This window comes from Apiotrichum porosum, assembly GCF_003942205.1.
Source record: "Apiotrichum porosum strain DSM 27194 chromosome Unknown scaffold_2, whole genome shotgun sequence".
NCBI classification, from domain to species: domain Eukaryota; kingdom Fungi; phylum Basidiomycota; class Tremellomycetes; order Trichosporonales; family Trichosporonaceae; genus Apiotrichum; species Apiotrichum porosum.
In genome coordinates this window covers 613,864-631,392 of record NW_021167109.1, presented here as the reverse complement: position 1 = coordinate 631,392, position 17,529 = coordinate 613,864, and the positions used below count along the sequence as shown (strand labels likewise).

Below are 17,529 nucleotides of genomic sequence, written 5' to 3'. Positions count from 1 at the left end.
TACGATGGCAGGCAGGCAGGCAGGCATGTAGCTGGCACGTCGGTGTCTCGGTGGCAGGTTGCGGGGTGGCCGGCCCCGTGTTGCCCACACGCGGGGGGTCCACAGCCACGCCTCCCACAGAAAAGGAGATGCAGGACGTTGTCCTGTGTGTCCTGTGGTGGCCTGGTTGAGATCCTTCTCTTACGCGATCTCGCGCCCCCACACCCCGTTTGCCGTTTGCACCTGGATTCGTGGGAAACACGACGATTAATCGCGTTAAAAGAAGACTGGGTTGTGGTCGTAAGATGGAGCAAGAGTGTGGGGAAAGGGACGCTGGACGCGGGCCGCCGCGATTTGCCGTGGGAGCGGACATGCAATGCCGCCCTGGTAATGCTCTGTCACTGGCCACTGGAAGCATGGTAAAGGGCAGTTGTTTGCATGTCCATAGGTGTAGGTGTGGCATGGGCGTACACACTACCAGTTGGCCACGCCTCTCCTGTGCACATGTCCCATGTCCTCGGCACGGCCATGGCTTGTGCAGCTGGTTGTGGCCCACCTTTTTCCAGCCCTTATCCCATGGGAACCAGGACTGGGTCGATGGATGTTTCAGCCACCCCACCCAACTCATTCTTCTGTGGCCCCCGGCCGAACCCTTTTGCGGCCCAGATCGTGGTCTCTGTGGCGGCCCGATCAGCCCGCCAGAGCTCTATCAGTAGACCTCAGTTTTCCTCCTTCCCCTCTGCCGTTTTCCGCTTCGCCTCCCCCACTTCATACCTCTCGAAAGCGGCAAAGTGGCAAGGTGGCAAAAAGCGACGGCAGTGCGCAAGAGTATGCAGCACGAAGCAGCATGGAATTTAGCATTCGTGAAACGCCCGGGCCGCATTCGCGCAGTCCGAGTGGAGTCGCAAGACACTCCCAGGGGAGCGAGGTACCAAGAAGGCGACACACCCGGCCATGTATGCACTTGTGTACGGTACAGTACCAGTACTGTGCAGGTGCGGGAAAAGCTCGCAAGCGCGTCGGTGTGTCGGTGTGTGGCAGAGACTGCCGGGCGAGATTTCGGTGGAGATTTGGGACACACAGATAGCCCACCTGTGGGCGTGGGAACGACGACGACGCGCCTTGCTGCATGGCTGTACATACAGTGCTGCTGCGACCTGTGGTCTGCCATGGCATGCAAACGCCTGTGGGGTCTGCTGGCCTGGTAGCCGTACGCCCTGGGTGTAGGAGTATGGCACAATTCATGGACGACTGGGACCACAACAGCTCGCAACGACATGATTACGATTTTTTCGCCATCGCCACACATGAACGGCTCTTTGCCACGGCCACGTTGGATAGATAAGTCGTATGGCATGCCACTTGTTTTTTAGCACCAAACCCAAATGAGCACAGGGGTGGGGGACGCAGCTAGCTGCAGAGCTGCAGAGCTGTTCGCTCGCGAGCAATGCAGCTGGCCGAAAAAAAAATTAATAACCCACCAAAACACACCTGAACGGAACACGCACACAGGACGCATATGAACACACGTACGCACGTACGTACGTTTACGTTTGGGTGCTGTCCCGCGCACACATTGGTCGAGCGGAGCTGGACGTGCCGCTCCGGCTGTGGTCTTTGGCCGACAGAGTGCCTTGCCGCCGGGGACATGTGGGGGCCCTCTTGGGAGCGTGGGAACAAGCAGTAGTTGAACAAAGGAGTTTAATATGCACTAGAGCGGCAGCGGTACAGGGCCAAGCAAAAAAAGAGACAGCAAAAAAGCAGCAAGACAGAGTGGGGGAGAGAGACAGAGGGAGACGTCGAAAATGTGTCGGACACACCAACACAGGGTTTTTGGCTCTGTCGCTGCCACTGCCGCACCGGAATAGGCCCTGCCTGCCTGCGGGAGGTCGAGGCGCGGCGGAGAGGGGGGGCCAACGTTGTGTCCCTGTGCAAGACGCGCCTCCAACGACGCCTCATGTCGCCGCCGCTGACGGATGGGACGGTGTCGGCCAAGCCTTGGGCCCCGTGCTGGGCCGACGAGGCGGGCAGTCAGGAGCTTGGCGTGTGGCTCAGGACAGGACAATGGTCAGCTGGGCCCAGATGCATGGGTATAGCCAGAGTATAGCCTGGCGCGATGAGAGATCAACGGCGCAGCAGCGCGCTCATGAGAGGAGGGGCTGGGCAGTGCCGGGGCGCCTGTAATGCGCACCGACGGGCAAGACAGGGCAATGCTCAGCTGCCCGCCGCCGCGTCGATCCCTCTCCGATGACCTCGGGGGCCTCTGCCAGACAAAGGCATTATGTATGGGAGTTGTATGTACGGCATGCAACGGCACACGCAGGCAGAGACGCCACGATGGGGGGGCACACGCTGTCATGCGCTGTCTATACACACAATGGCCAGGCGAATGCCTTGTGCTGCAGTGCAATTTTCTCATCACCCATGCCTGTATGCACACACGCGGCGGATCTGTGTGTGTGGCGAATGGGTGTGTAAAAGTGCAATCGCTGTGCCCCATAAGGACAAGTGTCTGGGGCCCAGGTGGAGAGAGAGTTGTGGTATTCACACGACATCCCTGTGCATACGATGTGATCGTAGAGACATGGGTCTACGGCCTACGGCCCGCCCAGGCAGCGAGAGAAAATTGAACCAGCCAGGAGAGACTGCGGCTGTGAGAGGTGGGAGATGTGCGCGTCCCTGGGCTGTGGGCGGGGTGGGCGGGGTGGGGTAAGAGGCGTCGTTGTCCATCCGTCGCCCAAACCCTTTGCTCCTGCTGCTCCTGCTCTCTGGCCCAGTGCCCACACTCTCTCAGTGTTCTGTCCGCCCGCCTGTCCCACCGACACACCCAATCCCCAGCAGCAGCATATCCTTGTCCCCACTCTCTCTATCATTCTCCCACTCAAATCCTCTCTCTGGCCTCGTTCGCCTCCTCCCTCCCCCGCCGCGGCAAGTGTGTCGCTCGGTCGTTCCTGGGCACCGGCACTGCCCGTCGTGTTCCCCAAGACTGGATCCCAACGGTGCCGCGTCCCATCGGCCTATGCCCCCAACGTTCACTCTGTGTGTGTGTTCGTGGCCATCAGGTTTTTGATCTCTCAACCACACCATCTATCCATCGAACACGTTCCCAACACGCACCACCCCCGGTCGAAAGCCTCTTTCACTCTTCTCCGACACCTGCCTTGCTCTGCGACATTGCAAGAGCCCGCCTCCTTGGTCTCCACCCATTTGAGAACGGCCGCCCCCGCCTTTCAGCCAGCCACGCCCACGACGCGCGCCTGCAAACCGACATTGTCAAAAGCAGCTCTCCCGCCCAAATCGAACGCCCCGCGCCCGTCAGTTGGCCTCCCCAGTACACCTCGTGACCGTTTCTGCCGGCCCCCCCCGTCGCTGCAGATCATTCAGTCGTCGACCTGCACCACCGCGTGACCTCTGTCTAGCAGTCTTGTGAGTACGCATTCCAGTGGCCAGTGGCTTGTCCTATGCTTTTGTGGGGGACAAGGAGGGGGCGAGTGAACATTACATTCGCGACACCCCTGGTCACACACCACACCCTCGCTGCTTAATATCAAGGGCGGGACGGTTCTCTTCTTGGTTCCAGATCAGTTTGCTCCTGCACCCCACACTCTTTTCCCCTCCTCCCCTCTCACCTCCTCCTCCTCCTCGACGTCGAGGACCCAGTCTTGGGCCTCGTCTTCAACCACCACCTCTCCTCCTTGGTCACCTCGTCCTCGTCCTTCCTTATCCTCTCTCCCTTCCTCCCTATCTCTATCTCTCCCTCCTTCGTCCTCAGGGGACACAGGTTGCTGATATGCCATACGCAGCTCCCTGCCCAACGCTCGGTCTTATCCCCCTCACCGCAGCGTACCCGACTCCGCCGCCGTCGCCGCTCAACGACGACGCAACTCTCCCAGCCGTCGACCCCTTTGTCGACTGCCTGTGTCCAAAAGCGTCTTGCCCGGACCCATTCCTGGTCGCAGCGGCCTCGGTCACTGCCTCCCCCGCGGCGTCGTCTCTCCCTCCTCCCCTCCCCGCACGCCCTCCCTCTCCTCCCCGTCCGTCTACTCCTCCCACACGTCCTCGTGTTATCCGGCGCACACCGTCGCTTCTCCGCCTCTCGCCGCCCAGAGGAATCCTCGGCGTCCTCGGTGGTGTACGCGTGCTTAAAATCGACGCAGGTTCTATCCTAGACAAGATGCCAGCCTACGCGTCGTACACGGCCGCGGCAATGGGCCTCACCGAGGCCGCCGACACGGACGTCGTCGACGCTCTCCTCACATCACAGCGCAGGGCCAACGTTGCCGCCGAAGTCGCACGTATCGACTCTGGCGCTCTTGGCCTCCGTCGTGCGCACTCTGAGACAGCCGTCACCCAGGTGCCCACTCCCGCGCCAGCACCCGTGACGTCTGTCCGCTCACGGTCGACACCTGTTCCCGGCCCCATCTTTGTGCACCCTCCCACACCGACCCGTCCCAAGGACGAGGATGACGCATCGCCGGCACCCACAACACCTGTCCTCCCTCGCTCATCACCCCGCGCCACTACTTCCCCGCGCGCCCCGGCACGTCTGGGTCTTCAGCGCAACAGCCCCGGCCGTGTTCCCTCTGGCTCTTCATCTCCCGGTTCCCTCGGCATCACCATGCACGCCAACGTCCTTCCTGAAGTTCGTTCGCCTCGTCGCAACCCCGAGACCCTCCAGAGCCGCCGCTCTCGCCGTCCCCGTCTCTTCGGTTTTACTGGTATCGGGGATGAGTCGCCCGTCTCGTCGGCCAACCCTTCGCCCGAGAACCCCTCCAGCCCCGTGGTCGGCGCCTCCTCGAGCAGCTCGTCGTCGGCACCTATGCTGCCCCGCCGCAGCCCGGCTCGTACCCGCAGCGACTCGTCGCTGTCCACCCTCCCCAACGCGGCCCCGCGTCGCGAGCGTCGCGACACTGGTCTCAAGCTCGACCTTGGCAACATTGTGGCCCTCCCCTCTGAGCTTGTGCCCCACACCGTGTCCGTCGGGATTGACGGTGTTGTCCCCTCGCCGCACCGCTCGGTCGTCAAGAAGAAGAGTGGCGAAGTTGTCAAGCCAGCGCTCAAGCCTGCTGGACCGTTGCTCCCCAACGGCACACCAGTAGACAAGTCGCGCTCGGCGTTTGGCGGATCGCGCTCGTGCCCCACCACGCCCAGCTGTCCCAAGTATGTCCACTTTGACGCCCAGCTGGAGCGTGTCAAGCTCTTCCTCCAGGACCAGAAGCCCCTGGTCGTCTCACGCCAGGGATCGCCCACCGACGAGCTGTCCGAGACCGAGGACGAGACCAGCAAGCTCTTGCACGTTGCCCTGCCCAACTTCCCCTCGTTCCACGCACACGACGCCGACCTGTACCTCGAGTCGCTCTTCCTCAACGAGGACCGCGACTCGCTCCGTGGCCACATTGTCGTGCGCAACATTGCGTTTGCAAAGTGGGTCGCCGTCCGCTTCACGTTCGACTGGTGGCAGACCACGTCCGAGGTCACGGCAACGTACAAGGACTCGCTCCCAGGTGGCACCCACGACCGCTTCTCCTTTACCGTCAGGCTCACGGACCTGCTGGAGAACATTGAGACCAAGACGCTGTTCCTGTGCATCCGCTACACGACCGACGGCCGTGAGATCTGGGACTCGAACGGTGGCGAAAACTACAAGGTGCTGTTTGAGAAGAAGGCGCCCGAGGCTCCTCGTGTCATGGCCAAGCGTGCCACTTCCACGCCGCAGGGCATGGGCAAGGCTGCTGGTCCCAACGGGTCGCCGTGGTCCGTCACTGGCTCGGACAACGACCGCATGGCCGACCTGCGTGCCAAGCTCAACCGCCTCACCGCCGAGGACCGCGAGCTCAACAAGCCCATCTCACCCAAGCGTCCCCAGTTCCGCAAGAGCCCCAACTCGTCTCCGTCGGTCCCCACCCGCAGCCTCCCCAGCCCCACCACAGACACAAAGGACGTCCCGCAGCTCCGTGCCAGCCTCGCCGACCGCTACGACTTTGGAGCATCGCTCAAGTCGAGCCGCGACCTCTCGCCGACGCTGCGCGGCAAGGACCTGCCGGTGCGCTCCCACGCCGCGGCCGACTTTTACTCGCCGCGTCTCGGTGCCGGTCTCACCCTCGCTCCGGGCTCGCCGCTGTCGCCCAACCCGCACTCACCGCTCGGCGGCCCTCCCTCGCCGGCTATTCCTCCCTCTCCTACCTCCCCTCTCGGCCCCGGCCGCGTCGAGCCTCTTGTCCCCGTCCCGCCCGCCCTGGCCAGCGGCAACTCGTCCTCGACCTCGCTGTCGAGCGACCACACGGACACGCCGGCCGACTCGCCCATCTTCACGCGCACCCTCATCCGCGACAACGAGATCGATGTCAGCAGCACACCGTCCGACACGACCGACTCGGCCCAGTCCGAGTCGCCCTCGACCTTGTCGCCGCCGGCCGACTCGCCCGTGTCGCCCTCGGACGTCTTCCCCTGGTCCCCCACGGGCAAGAACGACCGCAGCGTCGACGACATGAGCCTCGCGTCATACTCGACGTTTATCGAGCAGTTTTGCTGGGGCGGCGCCGCCGACCCCAGCAAGCAGCACCTCACGTCCAACGCTGAGGTGCGCCGCGTGCACTCGACCAGCTCGCTCGACCACTACTTTTCCTCGCCGCCCGACGCGCTCACACCGCGGGCCTACACGCCCACGTACGGCCTGAGCCGCAGCGCGTCGCAGACGGGCAGCAGCGTCACCCCGCGCGAGCTGTCGCGCAAGGGCTCGCCCCCGTCGCGCGAGGACCTCGAGCACGTCGACTCGGCCATCCGCAGCCTGAGCAACTCGTTGACCAACTCGCTCAACAACAGTCTCAACAACAGCCTCAACAACAGCCTCGCTGCCACCCCCGTCGAGGGATCGCCCGTCATGACCCCCGTCATTCCCGGCATCCCCAGCGGCCTCGGCACCGTTCTCGCTGCGTGAGCGCACACATTAATCAACGCACTTCGTCTTCCCAGTTGTGCAAACACCGTGCAAGGACACTCCCCCCAACCCCCACCCCCTTACTCCCCTCCTCTTCGTTCGCGTCTCCCCCGTCTCCATTATTGTCGAAAATGCGCTCCACCACCACCGCATACGGTGCCGTTGTATTACCTAGTCACCACCACCACCACCACCACCACAGACCCATCAACCCCCATCAACCCACCCCCAACACACGAACCACACGCCAACCAACCCCCCGACCACATCGCATCTCGATCCGCCCCCGCAGCAGGAGCAGCAGCAGCAGCGCCGTGTCCCCCGGTCTTCGGTTTCCCGGTTCCATAGATTTTTAGTCCCCCCCAGCCCAGCCCCTGCGCGTATTAGCATGCTTGATGCATCATTAGTAACAGTATTGCGAATGTCGTGAGCAGTAGCAGTAGCAGTAGCAAGAGCAGGAGCACGAGCAGGCGCAACGCAGGCGTGAGCGAGACAAGACACTGACACGGGACACCTGACGCCTGACACTGGTTCGGACCATGGGGATAGACGGCAGCGGCACTGGCACTGGCACTGGCACTTGGACACTGGCAATGATAGGATAGGGATTCGCTGTGAGCGGCGATCGCCCCTCCCCCCAATCCTCCGGGCCAAGGCCTTGGGTCTTCGGACTTGGAACTTGTGTCAGTGTCTCGGGGGCGGGGACGAAACAATAGCCTCTGGACATTGTACAAAGGGGTTGGGGGGTTGGGTCGCGGACATGTGACGGCGACGGGCGGTGAGCGGCGACGGACGCGGACGCGGAATATATGCCATGATGAGCGTTGAGAGATCACTGTGGCAATGAAAATTGTGTGTCTGGCCGTGGCTTGGCGCTTGCGCTTGCCTGGCCGCTGGCCGCTGGTATGGCTGGGGGAGGTCGGTGGCCTGTGGGGTAAAGCAGGTGACGCAGGTGAAGCAGGTGAAAGCAGGTGAAGCGGCAGTGGAGCGGTCGGAGCGGTTTCTGCGTGCGTCAGAATGACACCGATACGGAGATCGGGAGAATGTCGCACGCTGCGCAGGAGTGTACCTACCAGTTCCACACATGCACACATGTGTTGCGGCAGTGTGGCGCGTACGACAAAGTCATCCGTCAGCGCCCATGTGTAAGGAAAGGAAGATGCACTTGCTGTGGCTACATCGACCAGCTATGTACATCTTTCAGCTCCCTCTTGCAGCTCCGTCGGCCACCCTGCGGACGCTGGCGCGCTGGTCTCGCTGGTCTCGCCATGTCGCGTGCGTCGACTGGGGGGACTGGCCGGACTGGTGGCGTGGCCCCATAATTCGCCACACTGGCGCCGACGGCGCGAGTAATGTCCATCCATGTCCAGCCGGTTCATTGTTGGTAGTTGACCGTGTGGCATCGGTTGATGACATCAGACATTGCCAGAGTGCCACTCTCGCGCCAGGCTGCAACATGGTGGACCAGTGGCCAGTGGGGTATAAGGGTCGGTCAGCAAAGACGCAAGGGACGTGCAGCGTGTTGGTCCTGTCCTCTGCGCCTCCTGTCCATCCTGTCCATCCTGTCCATCATGTCCAGGCTGCATGTCCGCCTGCCCAGAGGGAGTAAGTGTCAACCTAATGCAATGTGCCACGCTCGGTGCGGATCGTGGCCACTGCTCGGATGAGACTGAAGCGAGCGCTGGAACAAAACCGTGCGTCATGGCATACCGTTGGTGGCAGTTACAGCCCACGGCCCACGGCCCCTCTCTGGTAACGCGATCTCACGGCCTGACGGGCCGAACGGACGCCGCGGTGCTGCTTAGATTACACTCGAAACGCGCCTCCGTCGCCGTTGCGGCGCCGCTGGGGGGTATAAGGGGCCGCACAGCATCCGAATCACGGTGGTGGTATAGAACTGGCTGCTGGGTGCGGGGGTTTGGCTGTGTCGGCGGGGAGAACGGCCTTCAAGTGAGACATGCTACTGCTTGGACGCGTCATGTGGTCTCTGGCCACGGCCACTGTGGCTGTGGCTGATGGTTGAGCACTGGCCCGACGAAACTGTCTATGTGCCATGTACAGGCCCCCAATGCAGCTGCTCAGCAGCAGCCACTCTCTCCAGCAGCTACAAGCCATGATGGCCTGACTGCAACGCTGTGAGCTGCGCTGTGAGCTGCGCTGTGAGCTGCGCTCAGCAACTGCGTCATCCGCGAGCTAATGTATCCCCCCTCCCTCCCGACTGCCAGAGAGTCCTGAACGCGCAAGGCGTGGACGGGTGCACGGCTTTCCCGTGGCGCGCACAGTGTGCAGCGGCGAGGAACACGACGCGTCAACCGAGGCCGTTGCGCATGCATGCAAGTTGCAAGTGAGGTGTGTGCCAGGAGGTGCATATGCATGCATGCATAGACACAGGACAGTAAAAAGGGGACCGACGAACAAACGGTGACGACCAGGGAACAAGGGGGGGCGAGAGAAAGAGCCACCCCCGCCAGCGTGTGCGATCTGGGCCATGTCGTCGTCGTCGTTCGGCTCCCTCCCATTGCTCCCGGCGCGCGCGCGTGCAGAGCCTGGGGTGTGCACCACCACTTCTGTCTTGTTCTTCACCTCGTCTCCCCTCCTCACCCCCCCTCCATTATACACCTATAATCTGGGCATCCCCTCCCCTCCCCCCTCCTCCTCCCTATAGACCTCTGCGACTGCTGTGTTCTGCGGCCTTCGCCCGTCCCCGCCCCGCCCCGCTCTATAGTTTCCCTCCTCGCCTAGTACTTTCCCCCCCGTCTCCCCATCTCTCTCTCACTCGCTCTCTCTCGCCCTCACCCAAACCCCCCTCAGCACACCATGTCCGCCCCACCCCACCTTGGAGGCGACGTCCGTCGTGAGGGTCGCACACCCCCGCCCGCGCCGAGCGCGGCGTACGCGAAACGGTGAGTGCGAGCCCCGAGCGCCGCCCCCGTTACCCCCTCCCTTCTGCCCTCGGCCCACGCGACGCCGCACGACACCCACTGCGTGCACACGGCGCACCGCACCGCATCCCAGTCACAGCCCCGCTCGTGTGCACCCATGTGTCTGTGCATCAGCGGGCGTGGTCGCGCTGGCATTGAATCGTTCGCGCATGCTGCCAACGTAGCGATGGACGCTATTTCGGGGGAGGACTGCGGCGTGTAACCCTTTCATTCCGAGAAGAAATAACTGACAACCTCTCTTTAGTGCGCGCGAGATTATCGAGGACGCGACTGGCATGGCTCTGCCCCCACTTGGCGGCGACAGCCAACCCCGTGTCGTGTCGGGAGGCCGACCGCGCGCTGGGTAAGTGGAAGCTAGCTTTTGACCTGTACGGCCAGAGAGCAAAAGTTCTGACGTCCCTGTAGCACGCTGCCGTCGTCATTCCAGGAAGCCCGTCTCGACGACATGCCCCCTCAGATCGAAGAGCCGCGACGCACCTCGGCGCTGTCTCCGGCCTACCGCCCTGGCCTGAGGCATGCCACCTCGTCGTCGCCGTCGCTCGAGCACGACCACCACCGCCCGCGCTCTGGCAGCACGTCCGAGGTGTCGAGCGCGTTTGCGTCTTCGCCCTTTTCCAACGCGTGGCTTGCCAACCCCGGTCAGGCGCAGCTCGCACAGCCCGCGGGCAGGTCCCCGCTCGGCCGCCAGCCCAGCGCCGAAGAGTACCCCTTCCCCGAGGGCGCCAGCAACAGCGACGACCTCAACTTTTCCACTCTGGACTATCTCGGTCTCGCAGACGGGTCGAGCACCGCGAGCGACCTCCAGCCGGCGTCCATTTCCGAGCTGCGTAACCAGCACCGTCGCGCCATCGATGCCCATGGACCCGCATCGCGTCTCCGTGCCAGCACCGTTTCCAACGTCAACCGCCCCTTCCGCCCCAGCGTGACTTCGCCGTACGATGACCCGCACATGCTTGCCAACGCCCTCGACTCGGTGTCGCTCTACGACACGCTCCTCCCCTCGCCCACCGTCGGCGGCGGCCTCTACCCGTCGCCTACGCTGCTGCACCCTTCGCAGCACTCGGCAGGCGTCCGCGAGGCCAACCGTCCTCGCGCGACCACGATCGGCGCTCTTGACGGTCCCCTCCGTCACCCGGGCGCCCCGGGATCCAGGTACCTCTCGAGCATCCCCCAGTCGCCTCTGCAGGCCGAGTATGGCGCCCAGTCGTACATTGACGCCCAGCGGTTCGGCTACCCACCCCGGTCCCGGAGCGACCGCGACCTGACCCGCTCGCGCGATGGGTCGCGCGACATCCGCGCGCCGCGCCTGTCGATTTCGTCGGGTACTTCCCGCACTGGAACCCCGGACAATGCCGGCACCTCCACTCCCCAGGTGCCCACTCGCTCGCTGTGGATCGGCAACCTCGACGTCAACGCGACGTCCGAGGCCCTGTTGAAGGTGTTCTCGCCCTATGGCGCCATTGAGAGCCTGCGTATGCTCCCCGAGAAGACGTGTGCGTTTGTCAACTTTATGGACAAGGCCGACGCCGTGCGCGCCCGTGACGACGTCCTCAACCGTCTCGGCGGCCAGGTGCCAGACCTGTCCGAGACGGCGCCGGTCCGCATCGGCTTTGGAAAGATCGACTCGGCACCCACCGGTCCCTCGACGTCGTCCGTCGCGCCTACCCCTCCCGGCCTGGTGTTTACCAACGGCACCATCACCATCTCACAGACCTCGCCTACGGCCGCCGCAGTCGAGAGCGTCGTCGGCGACCAGAGCTCTCTCCCGACGCGAGCCCTCTGGATCGGCTCCATCCCCAGCACCACCTCGAGCGCGACGCTCTTGCAGATCTTTTCGCCATTCGGTGCCGTCGAGTCGGCTCGTGTCTTGACGCACAAGTCGTGCGGCTTTGTCAACTTTGAGCGTCTCGACAGTGCCATTTCCGCTCGCAACGCGCTCAACGGCAGGGACATTTTGGGGTCCGACGTCGGCCCCATCCGCATCGGTTTTGCGCGTGTGCCCACAAAGTCGCCCGTGATTGGTGGACCGGAAGTCGAGCAGGGATCGCCCTCGAAGCTTGGCGAGGGCCTCAGCAGCGTCCGCGGTGCCACTGCCGTCACCACCGAGCAGCAGCTGTCGGTCGAGGGCGGCGGTGTGGAAAACTACCGCTCCCAGCTGGTCCTCGACCTCGTCAAGGCTGGCGTGCACGAGCAGGTGCTTGAGCGCGGCCTGGCCCAGGACGGTGCGGTCAGCGAGCACCAGATGATCATGCAGGTGCTCAGCGGCGGCCGCCGCGAAGAGGACGGCGACGTGCGTGCCGCCGCCGACTCGCGCCCGCCCGTCACATACTACACTGCCATCCCCGTGATTGGCGACAGGCAAAACATGCGCCGCTTTGACGTGGCGCGTCTGCGCGAGATTCGCAAGCGGCTCGACCAGGGCTCGGCGTCCCAAGAGGAGGTCGACACCATCACGCGTGACTTGCTCGAGGACAGCGCCGACCTCGCGTCCGACTACATTGGCAACACGATAATCCAGAAGCTGTTTGAGCGTGCCGCCCCGGCCCTCCGTCTGGCCATGCTCGAGCGCATCGCCCCGCACCTCGCCATGATTGGCATCCACAAGAACGGCACGTGGGCCGCTCAAAAGATCATCGAGTGCAGCACCACCGAGGAGGAGCGCGCGCTGGTCACCATGAACCTCCGCCCCTTTGCCCCGCCGCTCATGTGCGACTCGCTCGGCAACTATGTGTGTGCCGGCACCCTGCGCTTTGGCGCGCCCTACAACGACTATGTGTACGACGCCATGATCGACCGCATGTGGGACATTGCCCAGAACCGTTTCGGAGCTCGCTGCATGCGTACTTGCCTCGAGTCGCCCAGCACGTCGCTGTACCAGAAGAAGCGCATCGCCACCAGCATCATTCTCAACTCGATCCCGCTCGCTACCAACCCCAACGGTGCCCTGCTGCTCACCTGGCTCGTCGAGCAGTCCAACCTGCCCGGACGCTACGGTCTGCTCGCCAACCGCTTTGCCCCGCACGTCGCACACCTGTGCACGCACAAGCTTGCGTCGCTCACCGTGCTGCGCATCATCAACCAGACCGCCGAGGCTGGCGCCGCTCACACCCTCCTGTCGACCATCTTCCACTCGCCCAGCGACCAGATCCTCACCGAGATTCTGTCCGACGCAAGCAACGGGTCCCAGGTCATTGGCAAGATCCTCGCCGTCCAGTCCATCTCCAAGGAGGACAAGCCCGGGCTTCTCGACGCCGTCCGTCGCGTGCTGCCCAACATCAAGGCCGCCAGCACCCCGCCGTACCGTCGCCTTCTCGAGGAGGTCGGCCTCCCCATCCCGGCCACCCACAACTACCCGCGCACCCAGCCCGTGCAGTGGCAGCAGTCCTTCCAGATGCCCTATGGCCAGGTCATGCTCCCGAACCCGGGCTTCCCGCAGCCGCTCGGTGGCGGCCTCTCGCCCCTCCTCATCCCGCAGAACATGGCCCTCGGCCACGCCCTGCGTGCCGGTTCGGTCAGCCCCAACCAGAACGGCGCGTCCCCGCACACCCCGCAGCAGCGGTCGCGCGGCCGCATGTCCCCCGTCAGCCAGATGATGAGCCCCGGCTCGGACCCTTTCAACCCCTTTGCCAGCCCCAGCATCGACCTGCCGTTTGTCCAGCAGCAAAACGTCCAGCTCCGCGTCGGCTCGTCGCCCCTCACCTTTGACGCGCAGCCCACCATCGGCGGCCTGGGTATCTTGAACTCGGCACAGGGATACTACCAGCCCAACGGACAGGGCATGTACGCCCAGTCGTTCCAGTAGGCGCGCAGGCGGACCGCGGACCGGACCTCGGGCGCCGCGCGCCCATGGCCCCCCCGTGTCGCCGACAGGGTCTGCAAAACACCACCCGCCCAAAGCATTGGTAATGTGCACAAGACGTACGCACCACCAGCACATGTGGTTGTGGTAGTGGTGGCCACAAACTGTAAATCGAGGCACCCCGAACGAAAATCGTGGAGAGAAGGAGAGAGAGAGATGAGAAGGAGAGATGAGAGAATCCCGCAAAGCAAGTATAACAAATCTCCCAGCCGGCCCACGCCCCAGTCCTAGTCCTTTTTTGCTATAGTGTAGGGGCGTGTGGCTTTGCCAAGCATACGCATTTTTTTTGGAAGTGGAGAGGGAGTACCGCAGGAGGAGGGCGAGGAAGAGGAGGGCGAGGAGGAGGACGGACAAGTAGACAAGAATCAAAACCAATACACCCCCACAAAGCAAACCAAAATCAACCCCCGAGGCGAGGCCCCCAAGCCACCCACCCCCCAGGCCGCCTACAACCCATCCCACATCATCCCGTACTTGTGCATGCATCCGCGAATGCATCAGATCATCTTTGGCCGCTGCGTGTGGGTGCGTGTAGCGCAGATGTCACGATGGCCGCTTTGTGTGGTGGCAGGTGTTAGGTTCCCGGGTATTTCTTTTTTTGTGGATAATTTAGCAAACAACAGGTTTGATCGCCCTTCTCGGCGCTCCATCACTCTCTGGCAACATGCCTGAGGTCGAGGACGAGCAAGTCTACCGCGTTTGCGCAATAGCTCGATACAGTCCGTGACCGGTATTCAGGCGGCGGACGCGGGGTGTGTGGCTTCCCATGATCGAAATGTGGCACACGACAAACAGGCAACCAGGCCACGATTGCTGAAACACCACACCCTTCAACCGCCTCAAAACGTCTCGCCTTGTCTCTGGGACACTCCCCAAACACCCGCAGACACCCTCCGCCACCCTCAGACCCCCTCGGACCCCCTCGGACACCCGCAGAGAGCCAAAAACTGGAGATACGGCGAATCGAACGCCGGTTACAGACAAGTCGCGCGAACACCAGCTCGTCTCTTGGGAAAGAGACGCAAGACGGGGTCAAGATGCGAAGTCTGTGTCTTACCACTAGACGATATCCCCGTTTTGGAGATAGTGGGATGAGCGAGCGGCGCCGGGTGGGGTTATATAGGCGATTGGGGTGGGTTGGGGGGTGAAAGAGGAGTTTGTGGGTTAGGAAAGGGTTAACGATATGGGCGGCAGAGTTGTTGTGGAATTGTCCGGCAGTGAGTGTAGCGCCTGTCCCGAGTCCCTATCTTCCCTCCACGTGCCCTTGTCACTCATCCGATGCAGCCCTATGACTCCTGCACCTTAGTCCAGAACGATCCCAGAAGTGCGTTTACACAGCGGAGAAACACAGGACGGCCAGCGGCATCGCCAGCGGCTCACTCGACATCGCCGGTCGCGTGGCCAAATGGTACGGCGTCTGACTACGATTCAGCATCTGTTATCAGGAGATCGCGGGTTCGATCCCCGTCGTGACCTTTTTGGAGGCCCTGGGAGCGTGCTAGCCGTGCAGAGAAGCTCGGAGATGGTGAGGGACGAAGGTGGAAGTGGGGGAGGAAGTGGTTGGCGGGTGGGAACGAGGGTAGGTGACGAATATGGAAGAGAAGTGGTTGCTTTTGTTATTCCTAGATCCCCAGTATCAAGACACACCCATCAGTCAGAGCATCTTCAATATTTGGTAAGGTAAGCAACGCAGACGGTTCAAGAGCGCCAAGGACGATACCCATGTCCACAACCTGGGGGTGAGTCCATTTCGCCTCGGAGCCACATTCGGAAAAACGCTGGATAAACTTCACCGCAGCCACCCAATGTGTTCAACCGCGCGATTCAATATCTATCTCCGTGTTCGTACGTCCACCCTTTCACAACAACAATCCCACACCATGTTCGCCCTCCGCCGAGCTGCAGGCCACGACGGCCTCGGCTCTGTCGGAACTGCGGGCCCTAGCTCTCTCCACCGGCTAGCAGCCTTGCAAAAGCTGCGCGGCGCCAGGCAACAGTCGTCGTCGTCGTCGTTTCCGTCGTCTCCTTCTGCCGCCCCCTCCTCCCCCTCCTCCTCGTCGCCCTCCTCCACCCCCAAGGCGCCAGGCCATGTGAAGCCCATTTATCTCCCACCTGTTTCCTTCTCCACTGCCGCCGCTCGGTCACATGCGACCAAGGCTCCGGAAAAGTGGGCTCCCGTGCCGCCTACCACCACTGCGGACGAGGCCGTCGCGCCAGCCGTGCTCGCCGCTGACAAGGAGCATGCCGCAGTGAGGCCCCCCGCGGCTTCCGCAGGGCCAAAGCTGGCCGACCTGCCCATGCCCCCAGCCTTGTCTACTGGAACAGCGGCACGAACACCGGGCTCCAACACGACCGTGATCCTAGCCGAGGACGGGATCCGTCCCATCCGTATCCTGGGTATCGAGTCGTCGGCGGACGACGCGTGCGCCGCTGTTGTCAGTGGCGACAGGCGAATCCTGAGCTCGGTCGTCATGAAGCAGCATGAGATCAACAAGGAGTATGGCGGAATCCACCCCATTCAGGCGCAGGAAGCGCACCAGAGCGACATTGTGAGCACCGTATCTTTCCGGTTGGCCCCTAGGCCCGTAGCTAACGGGCACGACAGCCCCTTGCCATCCGCCAGGCGCTCAAGGAGGCCGACCTCACTCTGGACGACCTGGACGCGATCGCGTATACCCGCGGTCCCGGCATGATGGGCTGCCTCGGCGTCGGCGCCACGTCTGCCAAGGCGCTTGCTGCCGCCGCGGACAAGCCGTTGGTTGGCGTGCACCATATGCAGGCCCACGCCCTCACGGCCATGCTGACCGAAGACGTGCCCCCGCGTTTCCCGTTCCTCACGCTGCTCGTTAGCGGAGGCCACACCCAGCTTTTGCTCGCGGAGAACATTGAGACGTACAGGATCATCGGCGACAAGCTGGACAATGCTCTTGGGTTAGTCCGAGCTTGACGGTGCCGAGTTTGACGCTGACGCTGCTCAGCGACGCGTTTGACAAGATTGCCCGCCTCCTCCAGCTGCCGCCTTCCCCGACCCATGGACTCGGCCCCGTGTTGGAAGACTACGCGTCCCGGTTTCCTCTGGGGCCGTATGTGGATCAACCCATCGAACCCATGCGTTTCCCGCTCACAAAGCCCAAGGAGATGAAGATGGTCGCGTTCAGCTTTGCGGGGCTCATGACGCAGACGGAGCGGAGAGCCAAGAAGGAGTTTTCCAACCTCAAGATGAAGATTCCTGAAAAGGTCAAGCGCGAGATCAGCCGCGCGTTCCAGGTTGCGGCCATTGGCCACGTCGTGCAAAAGGTCCGCCTGGCCATTGACACGCTCGACATGCCGATCCACGGACTCGTCGTTTCCGGCGGCGTGGGCAGCAACCTCTACCTGCGTGAACAGTGAGTGGACATTCTAGGGAGGCAGCAGAGCAGACGGACGGACGGACGCTGAACGTGAAACCCCACCAGGCTGCGTGTCATGCTCGACGACGTGCTGGTCACGAACAAGCTCGACGACCCGATCGGTCTGTACTTTCCGCCCATCCCACTTTGCACGGACAATGCGGCCATGATCGCCTGGGTGGCTGCACTCCGGTTGCAGAATGGGCTCAAGTCGGACCCTTTCAACCTGCCTCTGAGGCGCAAGTGGTCGCTGGAGGACCTGTATAACGATGTGCCCGCCGACGCCTACCACCAGAAGTAAACTATAGACCACTCTGCATGCATGTGGGGAGAGCCCCCCCCACCCATTCACCTCTTGCCACCACTCACCGTTTCTGTCGTATTGTAAATGATCCCCCTGCTAGCCGCGTGGGATGCGCGTCA

The 17,529-nt window shown here is 62.8% G+C and overlaps 3 protein-coding genes and 1 non-coding gene across 4 annotated transcripts; all 4 read left to right on the top strand.

Annotated features, from left to right (window-relative positions):
* Window positions 1–3,769: 3,769 nt before the first annotated feature.
* On the top strand, window positions 3,770–6,916 carry EHS24_004216 (uncharacterized protein; the record flags this gene model as incomplete). The annotated part of the gene is made up of 1 exon (XM_028619831.1): window positions 3,770–6,916. One exon carries the CDS (start codon window positions 3,770–3,772, stop codon window positions 6,914–6,916), a length of 3,147 nt encoding a protein of 1,048 aa, XP_028478803.1.
* Window positions 6,917–9,733: 2,817 nt separating this feature from the next.
* On the top strand, window positions 9,734–13,660 carry EHS24_004215 (uncharacterized protein; the record flags this gene model as incomplete). The annotated part of the gene is made up of 3 exons (XM_028619830.1): window positions 9,734–9,819; window positions 10,103–10,201; window positions 10,264–13,660. 3 exons carry the CDS (start codon window positions 9,734–9,736, stop codon window positions 13,658–13,660), a joined length of 3,582 nt encoding a protein of 1,193 aa, XP_028478802.1.
* A 1,448-nt stretch (window positions 13,661–15,108) lies between these two features.
* On the top strand, window positions 15,109–15,193 carry EHS24_004214. The gene has a single exon. It is a non-coding gene; the product is annotated as a tRNA-Arg (tRNA).
* Window positions 15,194–15,597: 404 nt separating this feature from the next.
* EHS24_004213 (uncharacterized protein) lies at window positions 15,598–17,407 on the top strand (the record flags this gene model as incomplete). The annotated part of the gene is made up of 4 exons (XM_028619829.1): window positions 15,598–16,266; window positions 16,323–16,648; window positions 16,696–17,103; window positions 17,173–17,407. The coding sequence occupies 4 exons, from the start codon at window positions 15,598–15,600 to the stop codon at window positions 17,405–17,407; spliced, it is 1,638 nt and encodes a 545-aa protein (XP_028478801.1).
* Window positions 17,408–17,529: the final 122 nt, after the last annotated feature.